This window comes from Kwoniella dendrophila, chromosome 6 (assembly GCF_036810415.1).
Source record: "Kwoniella dendrophila CBS 6074 chromosome 6, complete sequence".
NCBI lineage: Eukaryota > Fungi > Basidiomycota > Tremellomycetes > Tremellales > Cryptococcaceae > Kwoniella > Kwoniella dendrophila.
The window spans coordinates 1,653,360-1,674,751 of record NC_089481.1 but is presented as its reverse complement, the minus strand read 5'-3'; the positions used below and the strand labels follow the sequence as shown (position 1 = coordinate 1,674,751).

The following is a 21,392-nucleotide window of genomic DNA, read 5'->3' as shown; positions in this document are numbered from 1 at the left end:
TCAGCGATAGAAAACCTAATGCCAGAGGAGATCAAGTGGACGATGATACATTTTCTCATCTCGTACCGTTACTTTCTCCAATCAATGACTCAACATATCGATCACTTCAATCAAGATTGATGACGTCCCTCAAACATGTTCATCATGTTCACTTTTGTGACACGGCCGTTTCGTATTTAATAGAAGATATAAGCGAGAAATCAACATGGACTTTTAATAGGATGAATTGTTCAGAGCATATCTTCCACATTCTATCTAAACATTGTAAAAATCTCAAATCAATCGAACTGGATTGGCCTTCCCGGTGGGACAACAGTAAAATCAGGGATCGTACCAAATATCCACCTTTACCATATGATGGCTATCCTTTCCATACCACTTGGCCTAAAACGTTATGCTACTATATACCATTGATCAGAAACATGTTCGAAGTGGATGACTATCCGGAAGCATTAGAAGTAACCGCTGACGTCGAAAGTGAATACCTGACAACAATTCGTTTAGAACATCAATTCCTATGGCGAGATCGGAATTTTCCAAGCTTCAAGATAAATTTGGTTGAAATCACGGAAACAAGAATCGAGCCGATCGTAAAGTGTCTCATCACGCATGCCCATCGCATCAACCACCCTACGCCTCATTCATCCGTCTCAAGGCTCTCCTATGTTCTACCTGATGATTTAGGTATAAGAGAAGCGTTCCAAAGACGTCTCAATCAAGAGGAAAATATTAGTTTGAAGCAGAATTGGAACAAAATAAAAGACATGATCGAATATCGAGTTTGAAGATCTCAAGTTCAAGAACGATTTTATGAAGGCTTCCTGCTTTATACGTATTGCCTCTCGGCGTGGTCGATACTGTATTCCGGTTCGAGGCATACTGTGCTGTGATATATTTGAGCCTATGCATGTTGATGAATTCAATTCTTTAGGTGGACCTACACAGTGGAGGTTCTGAATTCCGGTCACGTAATGTGATCGAGGGACCCTGAACTTCAAGCATTGTTCGCATTCCTTGACTATTATGTTCTTACTGAATAATTCTCTCTCTTGACTTCGTTTCCCACCACCCATCGATCAGGATATCATGATCACAACATCAGTATGTCATGGTTCGATTTTCGATCTGTACCAGTCTTCAACCAAGCTGCACCACTTCTCAAACCAGCTGAAGCTATATCATCAAGCATCATCATCAATTCGTTAGATCGTCTTGAAGGTGTCAAATATCGTATCTTTCATTTTCTAAAAAATGATCATCCTCATACACTTTTATCAGTAAATAAACAACTTTATGAAGAGCTTCTACCTATAGTTTATTCTACTATCCAGGTGAAAAAAGATGGACTATATAAGCTGTTAAAAGATATAATCAGATTGAGAAGAGGAGCTAAAACACCTGTTTTCGGTAAAAGAGCGATCCAAGCCACAAAGCATGTGAAGAAATTGGAGATTTTAGATTATCAAGATGATTTTAGGCTACATAGATTAATAGAATTATGGATGAAACATACATCCGATCGGATCTTTCCTAATCTTCTACATTTATCTATAGATGAACAATCAATAGCCCATTGCCTTACACCGGCTGATGATCCGAAAAATCAATCTGGTGATGTAAATATACACATATTCAGTATGATCATCAAGCTATCTTCAATCAAGACATTATGCTTAGAACAACCTACAAGACCTGAATATGAAAGTCAATTTGGATGGTTAGATAGAGGAAGTGATTTAGATCGAATAATACCTTTCTTTCTTGAGATTGGTTCTGATCGGAAATATAATCAAGTTAATACAATTAGATTAGATATCGATAACAAAACTACAATGGGGTTGATTACTCAATTGATGATTTGGAAAAAGCAATATAGAAATCGGCATGATCGTACAAAGATAATCTTAGATTATGAGAATGGACCGGAAAAACCACTTTCAGAATCACTTAGAGATATATTTCACGGCGTGGAAGTTTCTTTAGATGGTGCGATGGAAGCTGAAGTAGCCTGGGATCCTGATATATTTAAAATTGAAGGGCCAGTCTCATTCATGTTACCTAATCATAAAGATAAAGAAATCATTATTGAAGAAGTTAGAGAAGAAGATGTTTTAGATGATTATGATAGTGTTTATGATACTTGTTTATATGGTATAAAATGGAAAAATAAAGCAAATCAACAAGAATGGGAATGTCCTTGTGGAAAATATACAAATGACTGTCTTAATTGGCAAATTCAGCAGTTTGAGGAATCTGAGGAGACCGACTTTACGGAGTCCGTCACGGACCCAAATCAGACGACCATTGATCAGTATTTTAAACCTTTACAACCTAAATGGGGAAGTCCACATTGATCGGATGGATCAAAAGCAATACTTGTGGTATTTTAGGTATACCCCGCATATGTTAGATACAATCAAAATCGGAATCGATTCCCCCAAGCAATTCACTCCACCTGTTCTTAGAGCGTTTCATCATCACATCATACGGAAAGCTCGTTAGATTGTGCTTACTATAACAGGCTGTTACCTATAATACGCGAAGGAAAGAGCTGATCACATGATTAGCGTTGATAATCGATGTATACCGTGTTGCCAAATTCGTAAAAGCGGTCGAATTGGGCATATACATAGTCGTCCCAAAATATGGATAGATTAAATAGGGTATCTAAAACTACTTCTTCATCTAACGAAATCAACGATGAACCAAATTATCTATAATAGCATGACGATCTTGGGATTTGTCTATCGTTTCTTCTGTCTTGCAAGTATTTCTTCTCTTGTAGTTTGACGTTGATCGGAAGGTTGAGGTAAATCGAAAAATGAATTTCTTTTTCGTCTTCTTGTAATAGGTTGAACATTTTCACATAAATGGTCCGGACATAAACCAACGTCATTTGTATTCGAATATCCATACTACACAGTGATAGATCATAAATGGAAAGGTTTCCTTCTGTCAATATTATGTTCCTTTCGCGACACAAAAAGAAACAATTTTAAAAAGTAACATACATTGTTGTAATTGCATATTTTAGTTGATTCTGTTGGATCAGTCAGTGATCTGTACCTGCAGAGAGATGAGTGTTAGCCAAAGTCAAATATTTCCTCGAGTAAATTAGAGGAATCTCATTTGTCATAAGAAGGAGTCATTACTGTATATGTATACTCACTGGCATTGATATACTGGAGCTATATTACCATCTGTTCGAGAAGTATAAGAAACTGCTCCAAGATAATATTCATTTCCTACGGTTGGACATGCTATTTGCCCACCTAAAAATCAGATAGATATAACAGAATCAGAACTCGTATCGTACTCGTATCAAAACAGCAAGATGACTTTTTGTTTCAAACTTACTACCTTCCGGAGTTTTCTGGGTTTGTCTTTTTTTCTTATAATTCAATCCTGGACTAGGTTGTGGTTTATCACTTTGAATAGTTGGACAAGTTTCTGTATATGCTGTTCCTGTATATATAGATATTGGTTGTGCGAATTGATCGCCAGTCTATAACCAAGAGGGATATCAGTTCGAGTTCCATAAATCTCAAATCTTTTCTCCTTTGTGCAACATACTGCGTTCATATTATTGATAATTCAAAACGAAAAACTAACTTACAGCAGCACCACCGCGGCACAAACATCTTATCGTATTAGATGGAGAGGCTGGATCTTGCCATACTATATGAAGAAACGCACCCCATGTATTCTGTCAGTTCATCTGCTTACTCTGCCCGCAATTGGGATACAATGATTTGAACTGAAGGAACAATCACTCACGACAAGTAAGTGTTATATCACCTGCACCAGATGAATAATAACTATTTGGTGCATTTGAATAAGTTACACTGACTACTTCTTGTGTATTTAACCATGTCGTTCCACTTGTCGAAGTGAACGTGATTGATTGACCTGTCCCAAAAAAAGACAAAAAAATTGAAAAAGGTGAGTCATTCAAAACTATACTCCGTCATCTTTACACCACCACGCTTTAGTCCTCAATTAAACATTAAAATCTGAGAACTCACAAATACCATTACTAAAAGCAGGAATCACAGATGGATCTGATGGACATTGATATGTCTGAGCACCATTTCCACTTGTTACCGTGTTTTGTGCTTGTGCTGGTCCTACTAAAGAAGCTAAAATTGCGGAGATGATGAATGTTGTCCTTGATGACATGATTACTGATATACTCAAGAAGTCTCAACTGCGAGTTTTCTTGTATCAATTTCAATATAGTTGAGCTCTTGACTATCAATAAGGTGGGAGGAAGATACTTTGAGTCAGCTATTCTATTGCCAGTATTCTAAATGATTAAATTCAAGTAGCATTGTACTGTCAAACATCAGGCAAAGTAACCATTTTGTGCAGCATTGGCACACCGCTCGAACTGTCCAAAGCTGAGGTTTACAGTATGTTCATGTACAGTATGAATACTTTGTTTACAAGTAATTTGATTTAATTGAGACCAATCTAACTTTGTTTGGTTCCTTATCTCGTTATCTATATTAGGCACTGAACATCAGATGGACCGTAAAAATATAATTTGACTTCAAGCTTTATGCCGATATGTTTGTTTCGTTTTCAGGGTAGGAGAAGCAACCGTAGAGTATGGGTGACCTCTTAGGTGAATTCTACTACAATAGAACCCTTTTATGGCTATAGATCATTGTAAGCAGATTTGCCTTCTCGTGGTGAACGCCTGGTTTTGAACTTGTCCCCTCCTCACAGCGACTTTAAGTGCAAAATATGATAAAATACATGATCACCTGTCCGGCAAATAACTATCAATGTATGTAGGAAAATACACATTTATGTGTTTAAGCGATCCGCAGCTCATATGCCCTCAACAAGTAAGCCCCACTCAGAGCACTGCCAAGCCCGACAGGAAAATAACTATCAAAGTTCCTGTCAAAGCTGAAATAGCTGAAGTTGGTAACGGTATATTGGAAATATCACCCTTGGAAAGTAAGGTAGAAGCATTAGTAACATCGACAATCTAGAAAACGTCAAATGAGACATCTTGTCAGTATTCGGGCCATACGACGAAAATGAGGTCGAACTTACAGGTATACCAGCAGTATCATTCCCTTGGTATGACCAACCGGTCGTCGTACTAGTCTGGTCATTCTCGTTTGCACAAGATATCTTTATACTTTGGAGAGTATTCCAGAAGTATCCGTTGGCTACGTAGTCGGGATCTGACCAATCGATCATTCCTCCTGCCCAATCAATTGTACCTTGAGCTGAAGATGAGATACCAGCGGGCCAAATAGATAGCTGAACTCGCGAAGGGGTAGATGGGTATTTGCTATTAAATCAAAGAGATAAGTTGTCAGCGAAAGAGTAAGACTGGTCGATGGGCTTTGTTCTGATATGAACGTTCAGCTTACTATTGGGAACCATCAGCACTGAGGGTGTCAGATTTCAATACAGTTCTGACAACTTGTCCATCGATCATCCAATTCAAGTAATCTTCCTGCCAGTCAAACTATATTTAGGGTAATCAGCTAGTACTCAATTTGACCGGCAGCGTGATTAGAATGAATTCCGGTTGAGAACCTACAGTATATGTGAGAAAATTTGATGAAGAATCAGAAGAGATATCTGAAGAAGCTCCTTGAGTAGCGGAATCTACGATGCGCCAGAAAGCGAGATGTATAAGTCAGTTAATTCAGTAAATTATAGCTGGGAAAAGGTTACCCTCAATCTCGGTAACACATTAAAAGGGGGTACGTTTATGTTTGAGAAACTCATTACTTACAATTGGCGACACCTAAGAACCAATAATTAGTTTGAACTTTGTTTGTCGTTGATCCGGGGAACTCCCAATCTATCTCGTCTTTAACATCTGACATCGTTATCGCAGCAGTGACGACACCATTCCATTTTGAAGATTCCAATACGAAATCGATTGATCCGTAATGTATATATCTAGTAGAGGAGATTTTGGTACCTTGGTCCGATTCTTTCAGTGTCAGTCTGACTCCATCGCCTGCTGGTGAGGGTACTAAAGTACCTGTATTGACTACATTATCGATGGAGAATTAGCGGTCTGATCGCTGTAATGATTTCTGAATCTGTACAGAGTAGGCTGAATAACTCACCGACCCAGTCATAAGCGGTCGCGTTACCATCGTATTTCGTACCGTTCATTTGAACTTTACTTAAGTCGGTAAAGTAAGTCTGTTGAGACTGGCAAATCGGATTTGGTCTACATGAAGTTGATTTGAATGAATCTATATTGACAATGGGGACTAGGTTAGATAACCTTCTATGGCGGCTGTAAAGATCAATCCATGCAGCTCACATAAAGGTTCACATCCACCTAAGCAATATGATCCAGAGCCGCAATAACCATATTCAGAACAACACGGTGCTGATGCTGGACAGAGTGAGGTTGAGTTACATGTTTGGGCTGATATGAGGGGTAAAAGAGAGATTAAGGTTGTAGCAAGAAATAGGAATGTTGAGCGTGTCATCGTGAATGTCGTTATGTGTATGCTATTATTTGTGGGTGTCAAATTTGAATTAGGTTATAAGAGAAAGCGTTTCTATCGTTATAGTTAATAGACTATATTTGCCGACTAGATTGATGAGGATGATACAGAAAGGTTCTACAAGGCTCAAGAAGTCAGCAACAGATGACAGGTAAGCCACATCAGAAATGTGAGATTAGCTGCAAGGAGAACGACAATGATCAAATAAAAGACTCTTACTCACCGTTTATTGCTCTTGCCATACAAAGTGCCTAAACAAGAAGTTTACTGTGATGATCTCTGATCTTAGTAGATGAGGTCCAAGCGTTGTGCGGTGGGTTATGTTGTATGTCAAGCCAAGAAATGAATGTTTGATCGCTATGACGCGGGAAGGACGAATAGCGATCAATCAAAGGAAGGAAGCGTTTCAAAAGAGCGTTGAAGTAAATTGATCACCAGGATCTGCTTTATTGATAATTGAAAATTAGGAAGACTAAATCGAAGCACAAAAAAGAAAGATGTTTATTTGAAATACAATACCTGTATGAAGAAATACAGCAAAGAACAATAAGATTAAATGAAAACAGACACATGAAAACAAAAAGGCGTTGAAAAAAGTAAAAACAAACGCGTTGGAATTGCAATGTGCCAAGTGGAAAAAAAGAGTGACGATCAGTGCATTCTGTTTACCCTGAAATCACAGGTACGCGGTGCCTCATAGTTCCAGCACAGACCCTCCACAAAAAGGGGATTTACAAAGTGAACAACCGTGGAAAAGCATTCGACCAGGTGTTACACAGTTGTTGCTGCTTGTGATGTCAGTTTTATGTAAACATGTAAACAAAATCTATTTATGGAATTAGTACATCTAGTACGGATGCAGCAAATAGATAAACACAGTGCCCATCGTCATAGTCGTAGTCAAGACAAATTCTTGATGATTTTTTTTTTTTGATTATTGGTCATCAGGAACCAACGACTCATGGTGTTCGAACGTTGGCACATTCAAACTCAGATCAGAACTAGAACAAATTCATTCGAGTTTTGTTCACAACCCAGTTGATAAGGCATTTGTGTACAACGGATTTTCAAGAAGACAATTCAGTATTGATCGAAATGGCACCGATCAAACATCAACAACCTCGAGAAACGCTGTTATTGAATAAACATCGCACACCGCATTCTTTCTTTACACCAACACATTTAACTTTTATAGATCCTCAAACAGGTGATAGAAAAGCTAGTTGGTCTTCTAGAAGAGCAAGAAAAGGTAGATATTCACCTAAAACGCATAAAATACATTATGCTGGTCCTTCATCGCCGTCGACTACAGAACAAGGTGTAAATGGACCAAGTAAATCAGAAAAAACCAAAGTGGATGGAGAAATTCAAAAGATTGAAAGTGTTACAATAGGTAGAATAAAAAAAGAAGAAACGAAATTTAAACCTCATCTAAATGCAGATATTACTTTTTGGTTAGCTATAGCTTTTACTTTTGGTTCGATGGTTTGGGTCGTTAATGGTGAGTAAGAAGGATTTCCTTAAAATCATTTATTGTGATACAAGATTTACTTTAACGTTCATTATCTTTGAGTATAATAGTGGCTAACACATAATACCGTTTGGAATCATTGATATATAGGCTACTTGGTTTGGTTCCCAGAATTACGTCCGAATCTATATACACCAGCATTTACGAGAACAGCTTCTGCCACAGCTTTTATAGGTGGAACAGTATTTGAAATTGGAGCTTATTTAGGTGTTGTAGAAGTTTTAGATAGAGGTAGAGAGATTAATTTTGGTACTGCTTTAGGGAAACTGTTAAACCACAGAAGAAATGTACATCCTAAAAAAACATTGGCATTAAATGAAATTAAATCGCATCTTGAACCTAATTCAACTACGACCACAAATTCTTCAACATCTGGCATTAATACCTCGAGCAATATCGAAGACAATGAAGATCATTGGTTAAGTGATAAAAAAGGTTTTGTATGGTGGGGTAAACCTATGTGGCATGATTTTGGTTATTTAGCTGTAAGTTTGTATAATTGGTCTTCAAATGCAATAATTGAAAATAAACGCTAATTGCTCATATTTGAGTATTTAGGCTATAGTCCAATTCTTCGCTGCTACCATATTCTGGGTTTCCACTCTGTAAGTTAGCAGAAAAGAATACATCGTTATACTCTCTTATCTAGTATACTGAATATATACATTTGCCTTTTATTTTACGATATTAGAACCGGTTTACCAGGTGTCATACCGGGTTTTTCAGATGGGGAAGGATCAAAAGCTATAATAGATATTTTCTTTTGGACACCGCAAGGTAAGCATATCATGTTTCCAAGGATATCGTTACAAGTTAAACTAATATATTGTTTGTGCTTGATTTAGTTATCGGAGGTCTAGGGTTCATAATTTCATCCTTGATAATAATGATTGAAGTTCAAAAGAAGTGGTGGTTACCCAATCTAACTGAAATTGGATGGTGGGGTAAGTCATTGTCTTCTTATGTCGTTTGTCGTTGGGAATTACATAATTATCCAATCATCAAATACGAACTCTATGTATGAGAGTAAAAAGTACATGCTGATATCGTTCATTCTGTAATAGTCGGATTTTGGAATTTGATCGGTTCTTTCGGATTCTTCTTATCAGGTGCATTAGGATATTCATCAAAATCAGGAGTAGTTTATCAATCTGGTTTATCAACCTTTTGGGGCAGTTGGGCTTTTCTACTAGGTAGTTTTTGTCAAACTTATGAAGCTATTTGGAGAGAACCATAAAATTACTCTTCGTCAGACACCATATGTACAACTAGACAAATACATTTTATCAGTGGACGTCATGCATTGCATCGTTTGTAAACTGACATAAGTAGTGTAACTAGTTGATATATAGAACTCGATCCGCATATAACAAGCGGAATATTATCCTACCGAAATTCAATTCTTTAATTGATTTATACTTAAAGTATAGGTGATCGGTGTTAACACAATTCTCCCTTTTCATCTCTCGCAAAGGACTAAGATAGCCTTTAGTAAGGTGAATTACTTTAATTGCTGTGCACGACTTAAAAGATGATTTGGTAACACAACAACTTGTATACGGTAAATGAAATAGGATACCCTCTGCAGCATACCCTCCGCTAGTTACAGCGAGAAGGTAGGTTAAAGTTTTAATCTGATGTTACAGTAGTATCACACTATCACATGGTCAAATGGCAGAAGGCAGTGCATGAGATTAACAGGGAAGCTGAGGTATATATGTGAGGTTTTCTTCGAGGATCTCGTCATTTTCACCAAATAATTTACTGTGGTAAGTGGCGAATGATTTCTATTCGCATCGAATTTCACCTTGATTACTTGCGCAAAATCGTCGTACGATACAAATCCAAAAAGAACAAAGCAAACTCAAAAAAGGAAAACGGGAGCGTAGTAGTAGTATAATTCGCTTTCAAAGACACTTTTATGGGAATCAATCGAATGGAGTGAAGCCGTGCTATACGTATATCATTCATACTGAGATCTAATTTTTGTCTTGACCATACAGCAAGGTATTTTTCTGATACCGCATAGGTTCCGGTCAAATCCACTCCGACACTGTGCAGTTACTGAAAAGTACCTAGATGTATGTCTTACGTTCCTAATATAATGGTGTGAAACAGCTGCAGCATGAAGTGCTATTAACCGAAGTGCATACCGCCCGCTGGGTTAAATCTACAGGCAAGGTACTGCCGGTTCTTCTTTATATCCCGTAGCCTCACTTAATCTCGTCTTAGCGTGGTTAACATTTATGGAGGTGCGGAGGGAAGGATTTCCTTCTTTTACCGCTACCAAATGTGGTCAGCAAGCTGAGAATTGAGCTTACTTTTATGCCGATGAGAGATGGTAAGGAAATATGTTTCTCTTATCGGAGGATTCAAGTTTTGGCATACCGAGACTAGTGTCATTAAGCTATGAGAATTCAGGTTTCAATGATTAAAGCCGACGTCATACTACGTTTGAAGAGGTTATCCTGAAAAAGAAGCCTTGGCAGAAAAAGGCAACTGCGCTCAGAATAATAAGCGTCACTCGATTCCAGTGAATTTCCCATAAATCGGCGTCTTCAAGCTCAACGATGATATCGCCTGGTAAAGGTTGCATTACTACTCATCAGTGTTTGATATTGTGAAATTGTAAAGTGAGAAGTCTCTCATGAACTGTATTTCCTATATACTTTCCAGAAGAAGCACTATCTCACTCTGGAAGAATCGTTATAACCCGCAGATGTCAAAATTTACTTATGGGAGGTATTCATTGGCCTTGCATGTGATCAGTGAGAAAGCTTAAACGGCACTAAAAATATCATTTCTCACAGATAGGTAACAAGGGCGAAATAAGAATAAGCATCCCGCTTTCAACGAGATAACGTGATATTCACGGTAAAGCTGTTATAGCTTGACATCCCTGTAAAATCGGTAATCGCTTTATGCAACAAAGTGTTCTGTCAAAATAAGTATTCGCAACGCCATCTCTATAGTTATCACTCGTACCTGTTTATAGCTTTTCATCGATATCCTGTTTCATCACCTACTATGAGAGAGACTGCATTTGTTCAATTGCAGATACAGATCTCATTACGCATGTGCAGAGAAGGACTGACCAGGATCATCCCGCTCCCTGAAAAGCGCGGCAACATGGAAGAAGCTCTTTCCTCTTAGCCAAGAATTCCCATTTGTGACATGAGAAAGAAATGAAATCGACAGATTAAACTTTCTATCTTTTTTAGTCTCGAGAATCGGAGAATATGTTGAAAAGAACCCTTAACCTGATTTTCTCCATTTTACCTAAGTAAGTCCGAAAAATGCTATTCTTACAAGAAGGAAAGGACACGTAGTTGCTATCGAAGCGAGATGCGGTCATGTACTGTAAAAAGTAAAAATTCCTTTCATATGACTATATGATTTCTTACCTTTGACATGAAGATGCCGTTAAAAACAGAAATCATACCTCTTATAACCTTTTTCAGGAACTTTCATATGGACTATTGTACAAAATAACAATAATAACAATTCTCATCGTACAGTAAATAAAATACAAAATATAGAAACCTTCGGTGACTGTAAATACATACATATTCAGGTTGAATGTAGTAATCTATGCAAAGCCATACGGTATATGTATGTAATGATTTCGTTATTGATTTTAGTATGAATTATGATCAAAAGGAAAAAAGAAACAATTCAAGTACCGAAAAGTTATACGCATGAGCAACCACCAATTCTGAGTTTTTCATCATCATCCATTGTGTGATCTCTTATCATTTACACTCTTTGCTTGGCCTTTTTTTAAATTAAACCATTCATTGTGTTCACTTAATTAATAACCTTTAACATTTCAGCTTGATCATCTCTGTTCAGAAGGTTTTTTTATATATTTCATCTTCCTTTTCCTCGTTCAGCAGCATTAAAAGTAATAGCATCATTCGTGTAAATATACATCATATCATTTTGGCATTTGTATCAATAAACATTTAACAATAATAATAGTATTTGGCCGCTCAGCAATCAAGCATTATTTTTATCTTTAATATAATCACTTTTAACAATCAACAATCATCGTCATAATCAAACCAAATTGAAAAAACAACCAACCGACCAACTTTGGCATTCGAAACAACCGGTGTCTCTGGGAAAAATAAAACAAAACAAAGAACAGAGTTTGATTTGATCATAGAACGTGTCTCGGTAGAAGGTAAACAAAGCGAACAGTGCAAATTAGACTCTGATCAGAATCTGTCAACAATCGACATATACACTTAAAATTACACAATTATCTGCTTTCATAGAAGATTAGCTTACGAATTTCCTTTCATCATCTGAACAAAGGAAAATAGGGTAGAGAAGGATACATCGATCGACAAAAGAATAGCAAAGTGAAGCGAAGGATATACGATAGCGGGACAACGGGAACTAAAATAGCTGGGCTCGTGCTTGTAAACAGGAAATTCTAAAGGATCAGAGGTGAGTACTTAGATCCTTTGTTTGTGTGTTTTAATTAAACATCCAACTCATATCATTACATTGCTTGTGTCCTTCCTTCTCTGCATTTCTTTGTTGATGGCAATATCATGTACCGTATGACTCTTGATATCTGATGATTCGATTACAAGGAGATTAGCTTACTTTGTTTATCCTAAAAACAGCTGAAAACAGTTTACCCAAAACAAACAATACATCATATTCCTTCGGACATCCTTTCCCATCTATATCGAATTGAACTAAACAAGTGTACATAGTTAGCTTATTACACAGACACAAGAGCGTCATCGTACAGCTACATCGATTGTTGGCAAGGTGTTTAAGGATGACTCGGTGAGTAAATATGCGAGAACTTGTGTGCAAAATATCCTCATCGTCATGATCAGCGGTCATACATACGGAAGGATATTTAGCGTTTCCAGTTGCTACCTCTGCACTATCCGATGAATCGCTGTTCACCTCGCGGAAATAGTTTGATAATGGAAAGAATTGAAAACTTATTGGTTGATATGTCTTACTTTTAGATAAACATAACTTGTTCATATCAAACATCCCGCCTACTTGTGCTGTCCATTGTGAATTCACACGCCACCTCGAAAATAGCTCAAGAGTCTTTCGCAAGAGGTTTGGTCTTTATATCCGGTGAGTGGATTCTCATTATTATTTATACTTCTGCTTGTGTCGATGTTGTCAAAAAATAGATGCTTACGCTGGTCGTCAACAATTTTCTGATACCCATTGCCCCCTTCATGCTGGTCATATACGTATATGCTTTCATACACCTCTCCGGCCCGACTCTCCTCGCTTTCTCAACACCGCAACCATAAAACTGCCTTTGAACCTAAATCTGCAACATCAACCTGATCTCCTTTGTCCACCTGAATGGTAATATTCGACCGACCGGTGGATCTGTCCTTCAATCTTCGATTGCTGGATGCCTCAAATTACGACTTCTTCAACATCAACCGTTCACCATTTAACCAATGATTTTTGGTTGATCCCCGGAATCTTGATTAATTAGATCTTAAAATTACGAAAAGGTACTCAAGAGAGGATCTTGTAAAGTAAAGTTGAACAGGTAAAGATGGACTCCTTAATTGTTGTTCACCCCTCAACGTTAGCTATACCTACATTGGAACCTATACCTCAGTCTGTCGCCCCAACACCTTCTCTCCGAGAATCACCACCCCCAAATGAAGCCGGACCTGCTAATACCAATTCCAATTCGAACATACCACTAGATCATCAGCAGTCTTTACCCTCCCCAAGTGACTTTGCCGGATCAAGTAGAAGATCTTCGATATCATCATACTATCCCATACCCGGATCTTATTTTCCTGGACCTAGCAATTCTAAACAGTACTATGATGCTTCATCTGGTACAAATACACCTTCTGAAAAGCCACGTCCATCACCTATAAATATACCGGCTGCTACACCGGACGAACCTCTTTTTTCAGCTTATCCAGATACCGGCTCTTCGAAACCTGATATCAAGGGTAAAGGAAAAGCATTTCATCTACCTCTAAAGCCCTCTTTCAATCTTAGCAATACTTCATTAAGCAGGAGAAGGAGGAATGAAGAGGCGGAAGAAAGCTCTGCGGATGAATGGCGAATGCCGGTAGCTTCTTCATCTCGATATCCTCAAGCTCATCACACACATCATTCCCATCACGTACAATCACATCCTCATCACAATTCACCTAGTCGTCCCAAATCACCAATAAGGAACAAACCTGCTCGGAAACGAGCTGCTACAATAACTAATGGTCCAGCAGTATCTGAGTTTGCTACTCATCGAAAATCAGCTTCAACATCAGCAGCCGAGGATGAAAAACAATCTCATTCCCCGAATAGAACATTGCGACTAGGTGCAGTACCTAGACCGAAGTCTTTGGGGGGATTCAGACGAAGAAGAGCGTCGGTTGGATCAGGACCTATAGAAGTAGAATATGAACCCCCGGGATCCAAGAACCATTGGAAAAAGATGCCAGAAGAAGTGGCTCAAAAATTCGATTCTCCTCCTTTACCTTTCTCGTATCAACAGCCGCAACGTTCCGATTATACCCTGCAATCAGTTTCAACAACTACAACTGTCCGACCTTTCGCTTCCCATGCCGATCCCCAAGGATCGGATATGGTTCCGCTTATAGCTCCTAGAAGATCCAGTCTGAGCGGTGTCGAACCTCCCATATTACTTGGATTAACGAACATATCTCGAACCCTGCCAGCGGGTGGTGTAGATATAATCATACCTGAAGATATGGTTATGCCTCATGATCCTCCACCTCGCGGAAGCTCTCTCGATCAAGATGGAGTTGTAGTAGAAATAAAGTCAAAAGAAGATCCATCGATAACAGCTTCAGCTTCAGCAATAATAGTAGATGATCACGAACATCCATTATTATCTGCTTCTTTAACTAATACTGATACTTCCACCACAGAATCAGCAGCGGCATTTTCACCTTCCACTTCATCGAAAGAACACCCTTTATCTTCAGCTACTACATCATTATCCAGAAGTGCTAAAAGTGGTAAAGAAGGTAATGAAGACGATGATGTTGATGACAAAGATGCTTCACTATCTGCTATAAGGTTACAAAGATCATTGGAATGGGAAGCGAAACAAAATAGACTGAGAAGGAAATTGGAGAAGAGAATAATGATTATTCTTGAATTGGCTGAAACTGAAGTGGCATATACGGAAGATCTTAGAACTTTGTGTCATGTTTATCTACCTCAACTAGCAGCTTTACCTTCAGTCAACGAAAGAAACGCTAAGATGGTAGCTAGAAATACTGAAGATCTTTTGGTATTCCATGCTGTTTTCGCTGGTAAAATGGTTGAAATACTAAAAGAAGAAGGATTGGGATATGATTATGCCAGAGATGGTGAACTTGGTTCTGCTGGAAAGGTTGATCGGATTTCAAGAAAAATAGCTGCTCTTTTTGTCGATGATGTAAGTGCTTTTGTTTATTCTTCAACTGCTTCCTGTATGCTAACCAGCTTTATCAGATCACACATTTCAGCCTATACAGAGACTTCTGTGCCGAATCCATCATCGCCACCACGTTAGTTAAGCATATATCTGAAAGGGTAGATTACGAAGGATTTGAGAGAAGATGTCAAATTATTGGTGGCAGTCAACCTCTCACTACTTTGCGAGATCTACTAGACGAATCTGGTTCTTCAGTTTCTCATCATCGATCCAGATTACATTTTAAGGATTACCTCATAACACCTATCCAAAGGATTTGCCGATATCCACTTTTACTTGGACAATTGCTTGATGCAGCTGGAACGACCAGTCCACAATCTGAATCTGAATCTACTAATGATGAAGGATATGATGTTGGAGTAGATTTAGAAAGAGCTTTAGGAGCTATGAGAGGTGTAGCTGAAGAAGCTGATGAAGCTAGAAGACTTAAAGATGCTGAAGTGAAATCTGCTACAGTCTTAGATCGACTTGAACCTCATCCAAATCTCACACCAGCATTTATACGATCATTGGGTACTTGTAGACTTATAGGATCATTAGATGTCCTTCACCATCATCCAACTCTGGCCCCCTTACTTCCCCCTGTAAAAGTCAAATATCTTGCAGCTTTCTTGTATAGAGGTTATCTAATATTGGCCAAAGTCAAGAAAGGCAAAAATTACGAAGCCAAGCACTTTTTACCTTTGGAAGTCTTCGAGCTTATCGATATAACAGAAGGTAAGCGTTTTTTTTTCCCTCGTTTAAGCTTCAATGCTAATGGCAATTCAAATTTAGGCTTCTTACCTCATTCGATCCGACTTACACTCCGAGACCACAATTTTGATTTGGCGGCATCTTGTGAAGCTGAAAAAGACGTTTGGGCTTCGGCAATCTGCGAAGCTCGAGATGAGAGTGTTATTCCCCCATTCGAATTACCAGCTAGTGTTTCACCATTTCCTGTTAGAGCTAGAAGATCTTCTACGGCTTTTTCAGGTGATTTTGATGTTCATGCCAATCCTCATCCTATACCTAAAAGATATACACTCGTTGGTGCTCCTTCCGAATTGGATGAATTCAATACAAAAGCGGCAGAATCAACCACGATTATCCAAACCATCTCTTCTAAACCTTCCACACCATTGATATCACCTATCAAATCAACATTTGGGTTCACACCTGAAAGGAAATCGAACCAAGCTGGAACTATCTTACTTAGGAGAGCATCAAATAGTCAGAGAATCTTGGTGGAAAGAGGTTTATCAGATTTATTCTCCGATATTTGCTCAACAGTTAGATCTAAAGCTCAATTACAAAGACATACTTTGTTCTTACCTGATATACCTTCTTTCAATACTTCTGAAAATCTTGATGGTCATATGTCAAGTAAAGATTCATCAACAATGTTAAGAAGACGAAAAAGTTTCCTTGATCATAGAAGTAGAAGAGAATCTATTGATATTGCAATAACAGGTGAAGTAAAAGGTTCAGTAATTGAATTAAGACCAACAAAATCATCTCATGGTAGATATCGCACTTTACCATTGTCCAACTCAATCTCAAGTTCAGTCCCAAGGCGAAGAGCTGGTTCAGTAAGTTCAGTCACAAGAGGAAACAATAATAATAATGAGTCAGGCGAAGATGAATCTGCTTCTGTAACTGCTACTGCTATTTCAGATTTTGGTACTTTAGGTAGAAATTCTGGAATCAGAGCAGTAAATAATGATTTTTCAAGAAAGAATTCGATGTCATCTATCCATTCACATAATTCACCTATGATTACTCCTAGAAGATCATTATCTTCTCTTAGACCCATAAGTGGTAATATTGGGACAGGATACGGTGGTGGATTAGAAGAAGAAACAATAATGATGAGATCTAAAGAGGTTCCCAATAGCCGACAAAGATATCATTCTCAACCTGCTACAACTTCATCTTCTTCATCATCAAATTCATATCACCACCAGAAACCACAACCACCAAGAAGTAAATCATTTAAGCTTGAAAATAACCGCAATAGAAATAAACAAAATTTAAGTTTATCTTTCACTTCATCTTTACCTTATTCACTCAGAGCAAGAAGTACACCAGTTTCACCCATCTTATCCCCCACAGATGAAATTCCTCCTTTACCCACAAACCCCAAAATGCCACCATTAATTCAAAAATCAAAGTCTGATGAGTCACCTCGTAAATTATACCATCATCAAAATCGCTCAATCACTAAATCACCATTGGAAATAACAGATAGTAAACCGTTAGAACCTGAAACCTCGACAGTATCTGCTTCTACTTCAGGAGGTATAACGGAATATTTCATTCCTCCTCCACATGATTCACCATTAGATACTATTGGATCGAATGTACCTTTACCCACCTCTACCTCAGGTATAGGGTTTGGTTTTGCTGGCGGATTGACTGGATCAGGATCAACGAGTAAAATTGATTTAGAAAAACCAATCAGTACAACCTCATGGGGTAAAAGTACATTAAGAAGATCAATGTCGTTCTTACCTTTGAGAAGATCGAATAGTGTTATTTCTCTAAGAGATGATTCTCTTAGTAATAGAAATAGCAATAGTATGGAGCATTCAAATTCAAATTCTGGTAGTGCTTCTGGTTCAGGAAGTGGTCCTGGAAGTAGAAGTGGATCAGCAAGTGGATGTGCTTCAGCTGAAGGATCAGAAGATAATCATGATTATTCTGGTGGTAACAATAACGAAAAATCCAATATGTTCTATTCAAACACAGGTTCATCAACCAATTTCAGTGAGACTGAAAAATATTCAGATATGACAGAAACCAGTGGAAATAATGGTTGGAAAAGTGTGCCTACAACACCAAAAAGGAAGAAGAGTTTACGATTGTTTGGATTAAAAGGATTCACACCTATGTAATGTGGATCTTCGAATTTCGGTTTTCAGAAATAGATAATGAATGTCAAATTCGTTCACTCGTTCATTATCTTGCATATTCTTGGCATTTTTTCTTTTATATACACGCTGATTCCAAGTATGACATTTTATTCATATTCATTTAATATTCATTTTCTATCATTAATCAAATTCATTCACCAATTTACATATCATCTCGTGTAATAGTATCAATAATTTTTTGTATTCGCATGTGTATTTCCTTATGTCATATTTAGTCAATTGTTCTACTGTAATCAAATGATGTTTGTCACAACCTGTCAGTACAGTACGTTAATCGGTAGACCGCTTTAGCTTTTTGAGTTGGACTACACCAGACATGCCGGCTTATCAAAACTCCACCGTTCTCAGCGAGATGATATAATCTTACTAGTGCATACCATAAGGGTTGAGGCATTCATTGAGATTAGGCTGCAATACAAAGGTCATGCAGTAGGTCACAGGCAGTCCTATATTCCTGCATCCCTGGACTCACTTGTCACCAAACGTAAAAATGACTTTTGTGTAAACATTATGTTTGATGTTAATGTCTATGCACGCCAAGATGTCGGAAGTTACCCTAACTTATCGATTTCTATACATCGTAATTATAGGTGACTTATCGTTGTTTACACATGCCGTAAGTCTCATTCCGTTTATCCGCAGCCATATAAACTTTGTTGAACAGAAATCCGCTGATCCGAAATTTCTCTCCGTGATATATGTCGGTAGACATGCATATATTAGGATAGGCATTTTTCAAGTTACTGTACTTTAAAGATATGATAAGGTACAAAACAACTTGCCTAGTGAGGTTGTGTACTGATTCCAACGATACGAGACGGAGTGAGGGCGTATCAAGGTTTTCTTCATGATTACAAGCGAACTGTGATATCCTTTACCGCAATGAAATACTATAGTAACAGATGTTTGTGTATTTCATTCGTAATATGAGGACTTCAACATAGAGTGGATAACGATCAACAAGATGAAATGTAAGGATACATATATATAAAACATAGCTAACAAGTATATAATGTGGGTTTTTTTCTATAATCGCTTTACAACACTCCCATCATTTTCATTTGGTAACTCATCAAAATGATATCTCAGCTCATATTGGTCACTCTGATAACGCTATTAGGATCGATCCAAATCGGCGCACAGTCAACAGTACCTAGTAAAGACGGTACAATCATCTACGAATGTGATAAAAATCCTTCAGTCATCCAAGGATTCCGTGATATCTGTAAGTACTACTACGACAGTCTTTCCTAGGTTCAGCAGAATTATCACATTAATATTTTAGTTCGTTTCGCGGGTATCATCATTTTTGCTGAGTTTATAGTAAATATAAATCTAACACGTCTACTGTTCTTTTGTCCTTTTGAAATTAGGTCCACCAACTTGTACAACTACAACAGGAGAAAAATGGCCTTTACAATATAACAATGTTCTTGAAACATATTTTAACGCGCCTGAAAGTTATTATAGTGTTGAAGCATCAGATATTAATGTCGCTTGTGGTAAGCCAATCTTCCTATATAAATGAATGTTTACCTGTAAACAAACATCTTGCGTTGACACGAGACTTGACTCGTATTCTTTTGAATTTTATATTGTGCCATTGTGTAGTATGGTCATCTTCAACAAACTCAAAGAATTCCTTACCTTGTGGTTATAGTGGTGGCGCAGCTGTAAGTTGGTCCTTCATCCTTTCCTTCGTTCAATCAATCAATCAATTAATCCATCAATCATCCGATATTCATCATATTTGGAAAGTTACCTAGAGAAATTCCCCTTTTTCCCCTTTCAATGCCAATACAGGCTGCAGCCGTGATTCTACGACTGAATTTGTAGAAAATGTGTAAATTTGACCGGCGTGCTTACGTTTTATATTGGTATTTCAATCGCTTTATAAATAATAGACCGGTACTTATTTCACAAATGGACATGCGATCAGCCCTCTAGGAACTGGTAAACAACAGACTTGTCCATCTTTAACTAATCCAAAACCTCAACCAAGTCCAGGTTTAAATTAAAAAAAAAAGATTATCAGGTAAGTCAAGTCAATCTTAACTGTACGAGTATATTATACGAGAGGACTAGATCATATGTCCTTCTTCTCGAGACTTCAATCTTTGCCGTTGATTCTTTGATTTTACTCGTCCAATTACTTTCAAAGTTGATGGAGATGATGATTAAATTTGACTTTAAGCTAACAAAAAATATATCTGACATCCTGGTGATTGTCTTGTATAACCATATCTATACATATATAGTCTCTCAATATGCTTGTGCAACTATCGAACAAGGTGGTCAAGGTAGTTATCTTTACTCGGTTAGATGGGAAGCACAAAGATATAATTGCCAGTAAGTCAGAACATAACCACAATAAAGATGCTTTTATTGACCAGAATCGTTGAAATGTAATTGTCTTATTATAGATATCTGACAAATGCTGGTGCTTTATCCACTTGTACATACAATTCAGATGTGAGTTAACCCAGTTTCCCTTGTTGTCCTTTCTTAGTTTTACCTTTTCTCCGAGAAAACCCCCCAAGCTATAGTAACTGATACGAGGTGTATTCGAAAATGAAAACAAAAAATAGACTGGTAAATTAGTTGGTACGAGTAAAACGCTCAACGCATGCCCAATATCACAATGTCAAGCTGTACAAGCTTATACAAGAAGGAGGAGTTTACCTCAACCTGCAGATAGAAGGCAAACTACAAGGGAAGACATCGTGGCTAGACAGAAAAATATATCAGAACGTTCATAGATGCTTAGAATCGGTATCTTGAGTTCGATGTACTGTAGCAAGTTTCGGTCAAGTAGACGTCGGGTTAATTTTTGAATGAAACAGATTTCTTTATTTTCTGGGATCTTATGCATATTTATCAAACGACATTTTACCATTAAACATGCGGCGAAATCTAAGAATCCTGTCGATATTCCCCATATTCCCCATTGGCATAGAAAATGTTTTAATTGACTGTCA

General features: G+C 37.7%; 6 protein-coding genes across 6 annotated transcripts; 4 read left to right on the top strand and 2 right to left on the bottom strand.

Moving 5' to 3' along the window:
• Positions 1 to 1,103: 1,103 nt before the first annotated feature.
• Positions 1,104 to 2,354, top strand: L201_005164 (uncharacterized protein; the record flags this gene model as incomplete). The annotated part of the gene is made up of 1 exon (XM_066220897.1): positions 1,104 to 2,354. One exon carries the CDS (start codon positions 1,104 to 1,106, stop codon positions 2,352 to 2,354), a length of 1,251 nt encoding a protein of 416 aa, XP_066076994.1.
• Positions 2,355 to 2,744: 390 nt separating this feature from the next.
• On the bottom strand, positions 2,745 to 4,179 carry L201_005163 (uncharacterized protein; the record flags this gene model as incomplete). The annotated part of the gene is made up of 7 exons (XM_066220896.1): positions 2,745 to 2,915; positions 3,012 to 3,066; positions 3,170 to 3,272; positions 3,358 to 3,505; positions 3,617 to 3,678; positions 3,778 to 3,909; positions 4,026 to 4,179. The coding sequence occupies 7 exons, from the start codon at positions 4,177 to 4,179 to the stop codon at positions 2,745 to 2,747; spliced, it is 825 nt and encodes a 274-aa protein (XP_066076993.1).
• Positions 4,180 to 4,864: 685 nt separating this feature from the next.
• Positions 4,865 to 6,482, bottom strand: L201_005162 (uncharacterized protein; the record flags this gene model as incomplete). Its single annotated transcript, XM_066220895.1, has 7 exons — positions 4,865 to 4,999; positions 5,068 to 5,311; positions 5,394 to 5,491; positions 5,567 to 5,634; positions 5,765 to 6,028; positions 6,108 to 6,239; positions 6,311 to 6,482. The coding sequence occupies 7 exons, from the start codon at positions 6,480 to 6,482 to the stop codon at positions 4,865 to 4,867; spliced, it is 1,113 nt and encodes a 370-aa protein (XP_066076992.1).
• A 1,113-nt stretch (positions 6,483 to 7,595) lies between these two features.
• On the top strand, positions 7,596 to 9,268 carry L201_005161 (uncharacterized protein; the record flags this gene model as incomplete). The annotated part of the gene is made up of 6 exons (XM_066220894.1): positions 7,596 to 8,001; positions 8,122 to 8,516; positions 8,590 to 8,636; positions 8,723 to 8,808; positions 8,877 to 8,975; positions 9,096 to 9,268. The coding sequence occupies 6 exons, from the start codon at positions 7,596 to 7,598 to the stop codon at positions 9,266 to 9,268; spliced, it is 1,206 nt and encodes a 401-aa protein (XP_066076991.1).
• A 4,320-nt stretch (positions 9,269 to 13,588) lies between these two features.
• Positions 13,589 to 18,375, top strand: L201_005160 (uncharacterized protein; the record flags this gene model as incomplete). Its single annotated transcript, XM_066220893.1, has 3 exons — positions 13,589 to 15,463; positions 15,520 to 16,219; positions 16,277 to 18,375. 3 exons carry the CDS (start codon positions 13,589 to 13,591, stop codon positions 18,373 to 18,375), a joined length of 4,674 nt encoding a protein of 1,557 aa, XP_066076990.1.
• A 1,116-nt stretch (positions 18,376 to 19,491) lies between these two features.
• On the top strand, positions 19,492 to 21,173 carry L201_005159 (uncharacterized protein; the record flags this gene model as incomplete). Its single annotated transcript, XM_066220892.1, has 7 exons — positions 19,492 to 19,639; positions 19,788 to 19,916; positions 20,026 to 20,087; positions 20,319 to 20,421; positions 20,673 to 20,763; positions 20,838 to 20,886; positions 21,003 to 21,173. 7 exons carry the CDS (start codon positions 19,492 to 19,494, stop codon positions 21,171 to 21,173), a joined length of 753 nt encoding a protein of 250 aa, XP_066076989.1.
• Between the last annotated feature and the right edge of the window lie 219 nt (positions 21,174 to 21,392).